Below are 15,986 nucleotides of genomic sequence, written 5' to 3' on the forward strand. Positions count from 1 at the left end.
TTTTCCTTTATTGGTAAGTATGTAAGCATCTAATTTTTAAAGGGTCTATCATGTTACAGACCTACTACCAGCCTCTTTTTTTATATTACTTAATTGACTGGCGCAATATCCCTCTGAGACATTTCTATCACTATTATTCATTATCACTGAAGAAACCAAAAAAATATTTAAAAACAAAATAAGTCAAGTAATTTTCATAAAGGACACACAGCCACTAGGAGGCAGAACCAGGATTGTTTTCTAGGTCTGTCTGACTCCAGGTTCTTAGAAGTAATGAAAAACACCAGAGGTCAAACATATTTTTTGAAAATGGGCAAAACAGTAAATATTTTAGGCTTTGGAAACCACACCTTCTCTGTATCAACTATCTAACTTTGCCACTTTAGTCTAAAAATAACCACAGACAGACAATCAATAAAGAAGTAAAGCTGAATTCCAAACAAATAAAACTTCATGAACACTGACATTTGAATTTAGTATAATTTTCATGTGTCATAAATACTCTTCTTTTGTTTTCTTTTCCCAACCATTTAAACACATGAAAACAATCTTAGCTTGCAGCCTATAGAAAAAACAGGCAGCAGAGCAGGTTTGGGTTGCAGATGGAAATTTGCTGACCCCTGGAAGCCGGACAGGGTGACCTGAGCTTAAGAGGAGAAATGTGAAGGTTTCTCTAAATTACAGTCCAAGCCAGGCTGCCAAGAGCCAATGAGTTTACATCAGTAGCAAGGAGACAAAGGAATTGGGGATCCAAGGTGCAAATATGAGAGATAAGATGCCTTCAGTGCTGACATCTGTCAAAGAAAACAAGGCAGAAGATCATATATAAATTGTCCACAACACTGCCTTTCTTTGTTTCTAAGTCCTGTTTCTGGCAAGCAGCAGCTGCCCTGAACCCCATGGCAGGAGGCAAGGGAGATGTCACCACATCACAGGACCATGTGGGTGTCAGGGGGCGGGTCCCCTCATGCCCAGGCCCTGTCTCACATGCTGGGGCAGAGCCCAAGGCCAGGATAAAAGGGCCTCGGGCCAGAGCACCCCATCCACTCACCTCCCAAGGTGCTGACAGACCCTGTGCTGCTTGTGACCCCGGTAAGTGTCCACTGGGAGTGGGAGCAGGTGCTTCCATAGAGGGATGCTCAGACCAGGGCAGGAGGGAAAGTTGGCACGGCCATGGGGGCAAGAAGCCATGTTGTCAGAAGAGGAGAGTTTAGGGAAGACTGAGGGGGGTGGGGCACAAAGGAGCCTGGCACCAACTGGGGACATCAAGGAGAAGCCTAGGTGGCTGTGCCTTTGGGGTCTGGAGAACACAACCTGCTCTGGAGTGGGGTGGACCCCCCTGGACAGGGGATATTGAAGCACAGAGACGTGCTCCATTCTGACGGGCTTCAGGAAGGGAGCCCACCTCCGAAAATACATCCCTGTCCTTGCCTGCAAAGGAAGAGCTGGAGCCATAGACAGGGACCAGCGGCTTCTCTGGGCTTATGAAACCCACATAACCATGGGTCTGGGATTTGTTCACGACAAGCCTGGGTCTCACCGTGCCAACCCGTCAGCCTGGGCAGGTGGTGACCTGAGATAAGAGCTCTGGCCTGAGATCAAGAGCCAGAGTTCCAGTCCCAGGTCTGCAGGAATTGATGGGTTTATCAGTCTCTTCTTCAATGAATTGAGCTTACTAAACAGGTCATCCCCAAGACTCTTTGAAATATTGACATTACAGAGTAAAATAATTTTGCAAGTTATGACAAGAGGCAGTGATTTCTTTTGTCCTTTTAAGAAATAATTTTTCTTTAAATGACCCATAAAGTGGACAATTTCATAGCATGAAGACATTGTTGGAATAATTTCCTCCTAAACTTACAACACTTCAGACTCAAATCTATTTAGTAATATTGTTTGGCCTTAGTTTGCTACAATTGTGTAGTAGGTGAAAATTCTTGTCTGACTTACAAGGATATCATCATCCCTCAAAAAGATGATGATGATGATGATGATACAAGAGTATGGGGAAAGTATTAAAAATAAACTTGGAAATGATGTTCCTATCATTAAAAGTGATACTAAAAGGGTCAGGAGGGAGCAGGGCTGGCCTCTGAGGCCTGGGTCTGACTTGCTGCTTGACTCTCCCTCAGCTCCTGAACGCCTGCTCACCTGCCGAGATGTCCTGCCAGCAGAACCAGCAGCAGTGCCAGCCTCCTCCCAAGTGCACCCCCAAGTGCCCTCCCAAGTGTCCCACCCCCAAGTGCCCCCCAAAGTGTCCCCCTAAGTGCCCTCCAGTCTCCTCCTGCTGCAGTGTCAGCTCTGGGGGCTGCTGTGGCTCCAGTTCTGGGGGCTGCTGTGGTTCCAGTTCTGGGGGCTGCTGTGGCTCCAGCTCTGGGGGCTGCTGTAGCTCTGGGGGTGGCGGCTGCTGCCTGAGCCACCACAGACACCACAGGTTTCACCGCCGCCGGCACCAGAGCTCTGACTGCTGCAGCCAGCCCTCAGGGGGCTCTGGCTGCTGTGGAGGGGGGAGCGGTCAGCAGTCTGGAGGCTGCTGCTGAAGTGGACCTTCATGTCCTCTTCCCTCTGAGCCTGCCTGAGTACCTGAGAGGTCCTGGCAAAAGCTTGAGCTCTTGCCTAGAGCATCCCTCTTGCCTTGTCTCCAGAAACCCAAAAATCTTTCTGCTGAAAAACATCTAGAGCCCTCTTCCCAATATCCATGGCTGCCCTGGGAAGTCTAAAGCATAGACCTAGTCCCTTCGCAGCTTTTGTTCCTGTATTCTTCTGCCTGAACTGAAATAATAAAATACAGAATCTGTCCCCAACTTGCTATCAGACTGATTTATGTTTTGTGTTCCCATTGTTATGTTTTATTCTCTCATCTGCTGGTGGCTGCTCAGGCTTCAGTGGACAGAAGATGGGGTCAAGGATAAGGAGGCAATGGTTTGTATTTTTGTATGTTTGGTTTATTCCTTTATTCTGTTTACTCTTTTTATCGAGGCCCTGGAGTGGCATTTACTGTGAACATTGCTCCTTCAGCTTCTGGAGTGGCATTTACTGTGAACATTGCTCCTTCAGCTTCTGGTTCCCTTCAGGTGTCTAACTTTGTCCCTCAAGCATGGCAGGAAACGGCCTTCATCCTCCTTCCTTGTCCTGTCACCTCTTTGCTTGTGTGTTCCCCACACTCCATTCCTTCCCCTAATCAATCTCCACCTGACTCCTCCTTCAGATTATATATATATATGCTCCACATATATACACAGATGGATCCAACTTACCATGATTCAACTTAAGATGACTTGACCTACAATTTTTTGACTTTCCAATGATGCAAAAGCAATGTGCGTTCAGTAGAAACTGCACTGTGAGTGCCCGTACCACCATTCTGTTTTCACTTTCAGTACAGTAGTCAATAAATTAAATAAGATATTCAACAACTTATTATAAAATCAGCTTTGTGTTAGATGAGTTTGCTCAACTGTAGGGTAATGTAAGTGTTCTAAGCGTGTTTAGGGTAGGCTAGGCTAAGCTATGATGTTTGATAGGTTAGGTGTATCAAATGCATTTTGGAATTATGATAGTTTCAACTTATGACTGGTTTATCGGGTTGTAACCCCATTGCAAACTGAGGACCACCTGTATGTATGCATACATATACATAGCGAAATATATATTTAAAAAATCTCAAAAGTACAAGCTACTGAGGTGGGAGAGAGCAAAATGTATTTATGCCTTCAGGGTCAGCCTTACATAAATATTTAGCAGGTTGAGGCAATTCTATGAATATTTATGAGGGAAGTCATGCATGTGTACAATAGGTAAACATATATGTAATGTACGTCCCATGCTCATTTTGATGTGGAGATTTAGTATTAAAATGAGGTGAAATTTGGCTCCTGATTTTAAAAGACCTTAGGGCACAAAAGATAGTTATGTGCAGTCTCTATGGACTGGCCAGAGCTGGTTTGGAGGTTCCAGCCGCTTATTGAAGAAATAACGTTGTGAAGCCACTTCTCTGACACATGGGGCTGCAGGAATGGGGTAGTCAGGTGATCTGTTGGAAGTCAGTTGGTACATTTTCTAGCTGTAACTCTTTTGACATTATCTTCTGGGAGCTAGTTCCTGCTTAGTTACAGGAAAGAAAAGCTTAATGACAGTCAGTAACATACATATATTTTATAAACAGGGGAATAAGAGTCTAATGTCTTGTTCTGCCATGGCCATTTGGTTCTGTTTGATAGTTTGAGAGCATCTCTTTTTAGCCACAGGGAGCCCATTTTGTCTGTTGGGTTACATTTTAACAATATACATACATTATATGGAAGAAACCCTTATTTTAAAAATTTTAAATCATTTTTATTGATGTGTGATTTTCACACAGTAAAATTCACTTATTTAAAATACTCAATTCAATGAGTTTTTCCATATATATGCAGTAACCACAATTGCAAGCAACACCCTGAAAAAATGTAGTTAATAATTTACTAAGTATTATTTGGAGAAAGTGTTTGCCAACTATGCATCAGACAAGTGACTAATATCCAGAATATATGAGGAACTTAAATGACTCAACAGCAAAAAAACAGATAACCCAATTTAAAAATGGGCAAAGGACCTGAACAGACATTTCTCAAAAGAAGACATAAAAAAGGCCAACAGGCACGTGAAAAATGCTCAGCATCACTCATCATCAGGGAAGTGCAAATTAAAACCACAAAGAGGTATCATCTTACTCAAGTTAGAACAGCTATTACCAACAAGACAAAAAATAACAAATGCTGGTGAGGATGCAGAGAAAAAGGACGTCTCCTACATTACTGGTGAAAGCATAAACTGGTACAGCCACTGTGGAAGACAGTGAGGAGGTTCCTCAGAGAACTAAAATAGATCTACCCTTACTACCCAGCTGTCTCACTAACCCTATCTCACTAGTGAGTATATACCCAAAGGAAATGAAATCAATATATCAAAAAGATGTCTGCACTCACATATTCATCAAAGCACTATTCATGGTAGCCAAGAGATGGGATTAACCGAAATGTCCATCAATGGATGAATATATAAAAGAAAAAAATTTTTTTTAAAAAACTGTGTTATATATACACAATGGAAAATTATTCAGCTATTAAAATAATGATATCCTATCATTTGCATCAACATCGATGGAACTGGAAATCATCACATTAAGTGAAATAAGTCAGACACAAAAAGACAAATACTTCATGATAGCATTCATAAGTGGAATCTAAAAAAGAAAAATAGTGGTTCTCATAGAAGTAGACAATAGAATCATGGTTACCAGAGGTGGGAGGGGGTGGGGAGGAAAAATAGTGGACTGATGGGTAAAAAACAATGCTATCCACCCTAAGTGAATCATTGTGCAGTATATGCATGTGTTGAAACAACATACTTTACCCCCAAAATATGTACAAATAAATGTTAAAATAAAAAAATTAAAGTAGTACAAAATTTATAATACATAAAGGGAAATGTGGATCATTTAATCATGTAAAAATGAATTGTTAGAAAGCACCATTAAAAAAGATGGAAGGATAAAAAATTAACTTGTGAAAATACAATACATATGATAGGGAAAGGACTAATATCCCTAATTAACATAGGGTTTATATAAGTTAAGACTTAAAAAATAAACACCCTGTAAAAGATTTGGTAAGTGGGTGCTAAGAAAGAAAGAAAGAGAGAGAGAAAGAGAGAAAGAAAGAGAGAGAGAGAGAAAAGAAAGAAAGAAAGAGAGAAAGAAAGAAAGAAAGAAAGAAAGAAAGAAAGAAAGAAAGAAAGAAAGAAAGAAAGAAAGAAAGAAAGAAAGAAAGAAAGAAAGAAAGAAAGAGAAAAAACACAATAACATGCTTATCTTTCAGGAGAGATCAACAGTTACTAGAGGTGGGGGTGGGGAGAGGAAGGTGGGTAGACTGGGTAAGAAGCATAAAGAATAATTATGATTTGTAATAATGAGCATTCTAATAATATTGACTTGATCAATAAAAAAATTTAGTGAGACTGAATTGTCAGGTCTTAAGCAATTTACTAATAAAAATTTATATTTGTAAAAAAAAAAGGAAGAAAGAACAAAGAAATATCAACAGCCACCAAAATTAGATTATAAAAGCTATTCAACTCACTTATAAAGAAGTAATATAACTCATCTTTTTGGGAAGGAGCTATTAGAATTATAATACATTGGCAAAGATTTAAAACGTTCACAAAACTGATTGTTGGTCGGGGTATGTATAAATGGTCACTTAGTCTATGTTTTTTTGTTTTTTTTTTTTTCTTTTTCGTGACCGGCACTCAGCCAGTGAGTGCACCGGCCATTCCTATATAGGATCCGAACCCGCGGCCGCTGGGAGCGTCGCCGCGCTCCCAGCGCCGCACCCTCCCGAGTGCGCCACAGGCTCGGCCCTTAGTCTATGTTTTTGGAAATGCAAATTGCCATCAGGTGTAGTGGATTGAATTATGTCCCCGCAAAACTCACTGAGGCTTGAATTGTCTCCCAAGTTTTATGTATTAGAAACTTAGCCCCACTGTGACTGTTAAGAGGGTGGGAAATCCTATTATGGTAGTTGAAAGGTGGAGATTTGAAAAAGTGATTGGATTGTAGGACTGTGCAATAGTGAATGGATTGAAAATGGAGGTCAGGGGCATGGTTCTGAGAGCTTTAAAAGAAGAGGAAAGTAAATCTTGCTAGCTCTCTCTGTTCTGCTTCCACTATCTTGCAATGTGAGACCCCTGAGTTGCTGTCACCATCAATGGATGAACTTTGGACTTCCTAGCTTCAGAAACTGTAAGCAATAAATTTCATTTTCTTTATATATCACCCAGTTATAAATATTTTGTTATAAGCAACAAAAACGGACTAATACGTTAGGTTTGGGTGGTTTTTCATTTATTTAATAAATATTTATTGAGGTAGATGAATTAAAGTTGTAAATGAATGTACCCTTTTACACGGAAATTGTTATAGGATTTAACCTAGTGAGATAAAATTATAATAAGGAAAGAAATGCACAAGAATGTTCACTGCAAAGATTTAGAAGTAAGGAGAGTTCAGCACAGTTGCAGTACATGAGATAAAATATTAAAAATTACAACACTAACAACACTGAAAATCTAATTTTAAAAGATGCTATTTAAAATAGTAACTGAATTTTCTCCTAACCATTTTCAAATTTTCTGTAAATTTTATTTTATTTTTTTCAATTTTATTAATGTACAGTGGATGATTAAATACTGCATATATTTAAGGTGTACAACTAGATAGTTTGATATACATATATATTGTAAAATATTCACCATGATCAAGCTAATTAACATATGCATCACATCACATGGTTACCATTTGTGTGAGTATGTGTGTGCGAGTGTGGTGAGAGCACTTAAGATCTCCCCTCTTAGCAAATTTCAAGTATACAATACAATATTTTTTACTATAATCACATTGTTGTACATTAGATTTCCAGACTTTATCTTACATAACTAAAATATTGTACTCCCTGACCAACATCTCCCCATATCCTCCTCTCCTCAGTCCCTGGTAACCACCATTCTACTCTCTGTTTCTATGAGTTTGACATTTTTAGATTCCACATATAACTAATATTATGTAGTATGTATCTTTCTGTGCCTGGCTTATTTTACTGAATGTAATGTTTCCTAGATTTATACACATTGTTATAAATGGCAGGATTTCCTTCTTTTTTATGGCTGAATAATATTCCATCATATGTACCACTTTTTCTTTAACTGTTTATTCATCAATGCACATTTAGGTTGTCTCCATATCTTGGCTATTGCAAATAATACTGAAATGTACATAAGAGTACTGATACCTTTTTGAAATACTGATTACATTTTCTGTAGTCTTAGAAGTGTGATTTCTGGGTCATGAGGTAGTCCTATTTTAGTTTTTTGAGGAATCTCCAATTTGTTTTCCATAATGGCTATACTAATTATCATTCCCGCCAACAGTGTACAAGGGTTCTCTTTTCTCCACATTCTCACCAGCACTTATCTTTCATCTTCCCGGTAGTAGTCATTCTAACAGGTGTGAAGTGATATCTCATTGAGGTTTTGATTTGCATTTCCCTAATGACTGAGCACCTTTTATAGATCTGTCGGCCATTTGCATGTCTTCTTTTGAGAAATGTCTATTCAGGTCCTTTGCCCATTTTTTCATTTGGTTATTTGCTTTATGCCATTGAGTGGTATGATTTCCTTAATTTACAACTGCTAAAAGGGTGCATTAGTCTGTTTCTGTTGCTTATAACAGAAATACCTGAAACTGGGTAATTTGTAAAGAAATAATATTTATTGCTTACAGTTTTGGAAGCTGGGAAGTCCAAAGTCCAGGGAACATATCTGGTGAGGGCCTTTTTCTGATGGTGACTACGGAGGCACAAAGTATCACATGGAGAATATGGCAGGAGCAGAGAGGGACCAACCACCTCATTCACTCTCCCTTTAAAGCTAGCAGAACCACTCCCATTTTTCCAAGAATGGATCAATCCATTCACAAGGGTACAGTCCTCACAATCCAATCATCTCTTCAAAGCCCAACTTTCAACTACCACAACAGGATCTCCCACCCTCTTAGCACTGTCACAGTGGGGACCAAGCCTCAATGAGTTTGGGGGGACATCCAATCCACAGCAAAGGGTTTGTTGAGATGAAGAAAACAAAACAAAGACCACCAATTTTCTTGGGGCTGGCTCTGAAGCACAGACATAAAGTAATAAATCAGCTTGAACAATTTCCAGTTAGATCTCAGTAGTGTCTCCTTTCATCCATTGAGATAAAAAATATTGATGAAGTAAAAGATAGCTACTTTGACCTTCAGAAAGTCAATGCTTTGCTAGTCAAGATGTTTGTTTTGCCCTGACAGCTAAGCAATGGCATCTTATAGCCAAGACTTAAATTCTGGTCTTCCTGATACAACTCACTGAGCACCTACATCCAAGTGAGGTCACTTGAGGTTTGGGTGTTGCCCTGCATGGAAGCAGAGGCATGGACCAAACGGCATATCAGCCCCATCATCCTAGAAATCAGGAGCTGAGTTTCTGAGTGGACCTGCGATTGTGAGAATCAAGGAATCAGTATCCTGACCACGCCCCCATTACTAAGCCCTTTGGAACAAGCTGAGCAGGAGGACAAATGTCATACTTGGGTGAGACCATGGCAGATCTCTCAGGTGATGTGGCCCACACAACACTTCACTGTGCCTGTCTCAGAGTGTGGTCTCCTATGATGATGACCTAAGTCATAGGGAATAGCTATTTGTAAACTGAAAAGTCAATGCTAACACTAATGAGAGTATTTAAAAGTCATTAAGTAGCCACTGTGTACATAGCCTTGTGTTGAACTAATGGAGCTAAAGAAACTTAAGACCTGAACCAGGCTGTCAGGCATTTATTATAATCTCATTTGAGTGATATGTCATATGAAGCATAATAAAACAAGTGGGATTGGGCTGCTCTGTTCTTGAAGAACAAAGGCCGTGGCATGTATTGCAGGAAGAAGTAAAATCAAAGTACAGAAAAACAATCTAGCTCAGCTTCAGAGCATTTCTGAGAGTGAGTGGCAAATGCTTAAACTAGAGGTAGAGCATAAAGTCATATTTCACAGCAGGATTTTGGGCTTTTTCCTTAAACAGTATTCAGTTCTGAACAAGACTTTGGTAATGATTTAGAGTTTGTTACTTATGGGGATGAGAGTCTTTTCCTGAATCTCATACTAGAACAGAATCAAGGAGACCCTTTTCTTCTGGCCATTGGCTTTGCCCGCAATGTGTGAGGCAGCTCCTGGGCATGAGTGGACCCGCCTGTTGTCACCCACATGTTTCCTATCACCAGGTGATGACAAGCAGCTCCTCACCCACATGCCTCCACATGGAGTCAGCTTAGTGCCACCATCAGTGCCACCCCATTCTCAGAGCTGCTTGTCCCTCAGATCTTCTTGGAGTTTGGCTTCTCTAGTCCACTTTTTCCTATAGCCCTGATAATCTGATTTAAACTAAAGTTCACTGAAGTCTCTAAAGGTCCCGGTGTGACCCAGCTACCCTGTCATAGCCTCTGTGTGTGTGAAATTTAATAGGAAACTTTTAGTGTCATCGAATTGTTTCTACATGGACAGAAGGTTTCCTGGAGGTTATTTCTTTTAACATTTTCAAGAGAGTAAGATCGATTAATGTCAATTTGGTATATAGCACGTGCTACTTTCGTGTCTGCAGGGCAACATTATAAAAAAAAAAGCAAATTATTTAGATGAAGACAAGTTATACTGAGTAGTGATTATGTGAATAAAGTTCTCCCTTCAGGATGTGTCTAAAATAATCTCCAAAGCATATAATGAGGTAGAGATTGACTCGGTAGTACCAGTATGCAGGTCATAATGGGCATAGAGAAACAATATCTAAAGAAACGTGTGTGTGCGTGTTCATGCTTTTAGGTATTTAGACTGTTAAATTTAACTTATTATACATATACATACACACACATGTGCTCAGATAGATAGATAGTCATAGATTTAGATGTATATATAGATGTAGATACTCAGTCCACCTTGACCTACTATTACAGCATCAGATATCTCAAGGTGCGTGGCCTTCCCTGAAGTTACACTGTTTGCCTTCTCTAGAGTTTCTCTTTGATCCTAATCCTCACTGGAATCCAAAATTGGTCTCTTTTCACCATCCCCCACTGCTGGACCAATTACCCCTGACCTTTAAGTGAGCCTCATCCAGGGCTCCACACTGTGTTCAAGATCAATGCCTGAGTGACATTCGAGGCTCTGTGCAGTACCACCCTGTGCAAGGTCTCCATGTCTGCTTTGCTTCCTAACTGGAACTGCCTATTAGCTGTACTTTCAACATGCCTCTCCCTGCTCTACATCCATAGTTTATTACACGAGATGTTCTTCTCTGAAACACTGCAGTTCAAATCCCACTATCTCTATTAACCTTTATTTGACATATCTCACAAACGGGATTGTAATAAAACAATTGACATTACAATTTGTACCTTATATATCTCATTCCCCATAAGCAGCTAGTACAAGATTATACATATATTGGTGGTTAAGATTTTTAAAAATCCTGTCAGTAGCATGAGCAGTGGAATTTCATGGGAAAGTATGAATAGTAAACCTGAGAAATGAAGTTGGAAACAACTTCTCTTGAGTCTTAAATGTAGTTTTTAAGAAGCACATGCATTTTTCTGTGAAGAGCCAGTTTTTGCAGAGGTGGAGTGACAAATTCAGAAATGTGGTAAAGGGAGCATGTTCTGGAGAAGGATTTAATAAAGCAAGAGGAGGAAGAAAGAGACAAGATTTGCTGGAAGGTTAATAAGAGGATTTTTTACATGCAAATGCACTTGGAACTAAACTGGTTGTAGAAGTAGTCGTTGAGAAACCCGTATTTCTGAAACATGTTTACATACTTATTTATTAAGTTATTCATTATATTTTTTCTTTCCTTTTTTTCTTGTGTGTGTGTGCATGTATGTGTTGGTGTATGTGCGCTGTGTGTGTACATGTGAGCGTACTTCAAAATGTTCATGCAAAGATTCAAATTATCTTTCAATTCTGTTTTTCTATAAACTTTTTGAAGTACCCTCGTAAGTGTGTGAATGTTTGTGTGTGTGCAGATGTGTGTTTATCTGTATGTGTGTGTTTGTGTGTGCGTGTGTGTGTGTGTGTGTGTGTGTGTGAGCTTGTGTGTGTGTAAAGGAGGAAGGATGCTATGGCGGAGCTCCATCAGGAGTAGCAGACTGAGTTCACACAAAGAAACATGGAGGGACTGGGTCAGGGCCCTGAAAGGAACCAGAGGTAAAGGAGCTATGTTTACAAAATGCCCCTTCAGACTCCGTCACAAGCAGTGCTGGTCCAGCCTGTTGGCATAAGACAGACAGGATTGAGAGCATTTGTCACTTTCCCACTCCTGTCCCATTCACCCCAATTCAATTCAGAGTGCCCCTCTGGTCCCTGAGGCTCCAAGGTCACCACCAGCAGAGGACAAGAGAGGACAATGGCCACCCAGGAGGAATAGTATGCTTCTAGAAAAAAAACACTGAGCAAATTTCCTGGTTTTATTATTTTAATCAGTCAGAGGCTCATGAAGAAGACAGGACATGGAGTGATTTAAGGTTTGTGACACAGGGACGGGAGGGTACCACAAAGATATGGTCCAAAGCCAGTGGATAGGGATTCAGGAGAGATTTGAGTTTCTGGACTCCAGGAAGGAGATGTGCTCTTTGAAAGTTCAGAGTCTTCCCTGGGACGTCTCAGCCTTGAAGGCAGGCCTAGAGGAGAAGGAGGATGTCCTTGGCAGATTGCAGTCCTGAATTCTGCGCTTCTGGGCTCAGGGTCCGCTTCAGCAGCAGCCTCCAGACTGCTGACCGCTCCCCGCTCCACAGCAGCCGGAGCCCCCCGAGGGCTGGCTGCAGCAGTCGGAGCTCTGGTGCCGGCGGCGGTGAAACCTGTGGTGTCTGTGGTGGCTCAGGCAGCAGCCACCACCCCCAGAGCTACAGCAGCCCCCAGAGCTGGAGCCACAGCAGCCCCCAGAACTGGAACCACAGCAGCCCCCAGAGCTGGAGCCACAGCAGCCCCCAGAGCTGACACTGCAGCAGGAAGAGACTGGAGGGCACTTAGGGGGACACTTTGGGGGGCACTTGGGCGTGGGACACTTGGGAGGGCACTTGGGGGTGCACTTGGGAGGAGGCTGGCACTGCTGCTGGTTCTGCTGGCAGGACATCTCGGCAGGTGAGCAGGCGTTCAGGAGCTGAGGGAGAGTCAAACAGCAAGTCAGACCCAGGCCACAAAGGCCACCTCTGTCCCTTCTTGTCATTTCAACACCATTTTGACTATGCACATTTTAAGGACCTGATTAGTATCAGTAACAGAATGCAAATCCTTAGCACTGTTATCCTTTCTAATACCTTCCATACTACTGTGACAGAATCTCCTTTGAGCCTTTTTTTGTCATTTTAAAGTAGGAAGGGATCATTATCTCTTTTATCAGGTGGATAATTGAGGTCAAATGGTATCAGAAGAGAAAAGCACATTTTTCACTTATCATCCAATTATTAAAATTATTCTATAAAGAATAATTCAGAACTGAAAATTCTCTTTACAGAAATGAAATGTGCTGTTGACATCCTGAATGGTTTTATATGTAGAGACTTACAAGAACAGAATAAAAAAGGGCTCCTGGCTGGCTTACTTTTTAAAAAAGAAACCAAGAGTAAATAAAGTTTTGCATGGAGGTCCCTTGACTCACAGCCTAGCACTCTGATCTCCAAAACAGCATCTCTCACCTCGGCCTAGAGATTATTAGACTTCTTGAATTTTTTTTTTTTTTCCAGCTCTGAGCTTGTAAAACATATTCCCAGGCCCCATCCTACACCCAAATGTACAACAGGCTCTAAAGATGCCTCTGATCCTCTCTTCATTTTGAGAATGACTGTACCCAACTCACACCTTGCAGAGAAGGAAGGAGCAGTAGCTCAAAGCAAACTCCCTCTCTGAAACCTCTTCCAGGATCGGAGCAGCCAGTGTTTTCCTTCCTTCACGCTGAGGGTACCGATCCCCTGCAGATCTGTTGGTTCCTCGGAGCACAGGTAGCACCACAAGAGTCCTCTTACCCTTGCAGTGACCACTTGCCCCTGCTCCACCCCTGTGGGCCTTCTCTCTCTAATAACATGAACTCCAGCCTCACACAGCCCTGACAGCCTCCCCTTCTGCCCTGGTCTGAGCATCCCTCTGTGGAAGCCCCTGCTCCTGCTCCCAGTGGACACTTACCAGGGTCACAGGCAGCACAGGGTCCGCCAGCACCTTGGGAGGTGAGTGGATGGGGTGCTCTGGCCTGAGGCCCTTTTATCCTGGCCTTGGGCTCTGCCCCAGCATGTGAGACAGGGCCTGGGCATGAGGGGACCCGCCTTCTGACACCCACATGGTCCTGTGACAGTGGTGACTGCATGCTCCTCACCTGCCTCCCGCCATGGGGCTCAGGACATTTCCCACTGTCAGTGCCACCTCATTGTCTTTAAAGCTGCCCTGACCCTCAGATGTTGTTCTTGGAACTTGGCTTCTAAGTCCTCCTTTTCTGTTTTCCTGGAGGTCTGCTTTGATGCAAGGTTCACAGAAGCCTGTACATGTCCCTAGCGTGCCCCAGCCACCCTGGCAGAGCCTGTGCATATGTGTGTGTGTGTGTGTGTGCATATGTGTGTGTGTGTGTGCGTGTGTGTGTGTGTGTGTGTGTGTCTATATCCTCACAGTTAGGAACCTGGATCAGGAGTTGGATACACCTGAGACAGAATCCTGGTTCTGCCACTTACTAGCTGTGTACCTTGTGCACTCACATGAACCTCTTTCTTTGTCCCTGCCTTGAAAATAGAGATGATAAAAATTACTCTCAAGACTGTTGTGAAGGTCAACAGGATCACTGAAGGAAAGTGCCTGATAACATTCTTGTAACTTTAAATTTAATGGGAACCCCTTAGCGTCTCTGCTTTCTTTCTACATAGACACAAGTTTTGCTTGAAGGAGGTTTTGTTTTTGTTTTTGTTTTTCTATATTTAAAATTGTAAGATATTAAGATAAACACTAATGACTATTTGGCATATAACAAGTGCTCCTCTCACTTCCAGAGGGCATTTTAAAAATAAGAATTAATTAGATGAAGGAAAATTAGACATGGGAGTAATCATGTGAAGAAAGTTCTTCCTTCAGGAAGTGTCCAAAATAATTCTCCAGAGCTTGGGGTGAGGTAAAGATCGAGTCAATCATACCTATATCTAGGTCATAACGGGCATAGAGAAGCAGTATCTGGTGAAATGTATGTGTTCATGTGCTGGTGGGTATTTTAGACTGTTATATCTAACTGATTATGTGTGTGCATGTGTGTTTGTGCGTGTACAGATAGATAGATAGTCATGGATTTAGATGTATATATAGATGTGGATATCCAGTCCACCTTGACCTACTGTTACAGCATCAGATGTCTCAAGGTGCGTGGCCTTCCCTGAAGTTATACCGCCTCCCTTCTCTAGGGTTTAACTTTGATCCTAATCCTCACTGGAATCCAAAATTGGTCTCTTTTCACCATCCCCCACTGTAGGACTAATCACCCCTGACCTTTAAGTGAGCCTCATCCAGGGCTCCACACTGTGTCCACGACCAATGTCTGAGCGACATTCGAGGCTCTGTGCAGTGCCACCCTGTGCAAGGTCTCCATGTCTGCTTTGCTTCCTAACTGGAACTGCCTATTAGCTGTACTTTCAACATGCCTCTCCTTGCTCTACGTTCATAGTTTATTCCACAAGATGTTCTTCTCTGACACAGTTCAAATCCCATTAGCTCCATTAACCTTTATTTGACATATCTCATAAAAAAGACTGTAATAAAACATTTGACATTACAATTTGTACCTTATATATCTCATTCCCCATAAGGAGCTAGTACAAGATTATGCACATATGGGTCATGTGGGTGGTCAATAGATGTTTTTAAATTTTGTGACGAGCATTAGCATTGACTTTGCAGTTTACAAATAGCTATTCCATAGGGTTGAAATAACCATCATAGGAGAGCACACTCTGAGACAGGCATGGTGAGTTGTGTAGGCCACATCACCCTGAGATGTCTGCCACTGTCTCACCCAGGTATGACATTTTCTCAGGTTCTTCCAATGGGCTGAGTTATGGAGAAGTGGCCAGGATGTCCATGCCTTGGCTCACACTGGAGCCCAGCTCTTGATTCCTAGAATGATAGGTGAAGAGGTCATCTCGTTCATGCCTCCGCCTCGAGATGTATCTATCTGCTTGGAATTGGGGGATGAGTCAGTGGCGTGGTTATAACATCACTAGGACTGACCCTTTGGCCTGGATATTAGCTGTCAATGGCTTTGGGAGCATTCAATAAACAGTTTTAACCAGCCAGGGCTTTGTGAAGACATCTACTCATCCAAGGGGTCTGTCTCTTACATTGTCACTCTCTTG

At 41.9% G+C, this 15,986-nt stretch overlaps 1 protein-coding gene across 1 annotated transcript; it reads right to left on the reverse strand.

The window, feature by feature from the left end:
* Positions 1-12,361: 12,361 nt before the first annotated feature.
* Positions 12,362-12,742, reverse strand: LOC134384270 (late cornified envelope protein 1E-like). Its single transcript, XM_063105833.1, has one exon. The coding sequence runs from the start codon at positions 12,740-12,742 to the stop codon at positions 12,362-12,364; it is 381 nt and encodes a 126-aa protein (XP_062961903.1).
* Positions 12,743-15,986: the final 3,244 nt, after the last annotated feature.

This window comes from Cynocephalus volans, chromosome 8 (genome assembly GCF_027409185.1).
Source record: "Cynocephalus volans isolate mCynVol1 chromosome 8, mCynVol1.pri, whole genome shotgun sequence".
NCBI lineage: Eukaryota > Metazoa > Chordata > Mammalia > Dermoptera > Cynocephalidae > Cynocephalus > Cynocephalus volans.

Coding starts and splice junctions, on each gene's coding strand:
- LOC134384270 (XM_063105833.1), bottom strand. CDS start 12,742: ATGTCCTGCCAGCAGAACCAGCAGCAGTGCCAGCCTCCTCCCAAGTGC.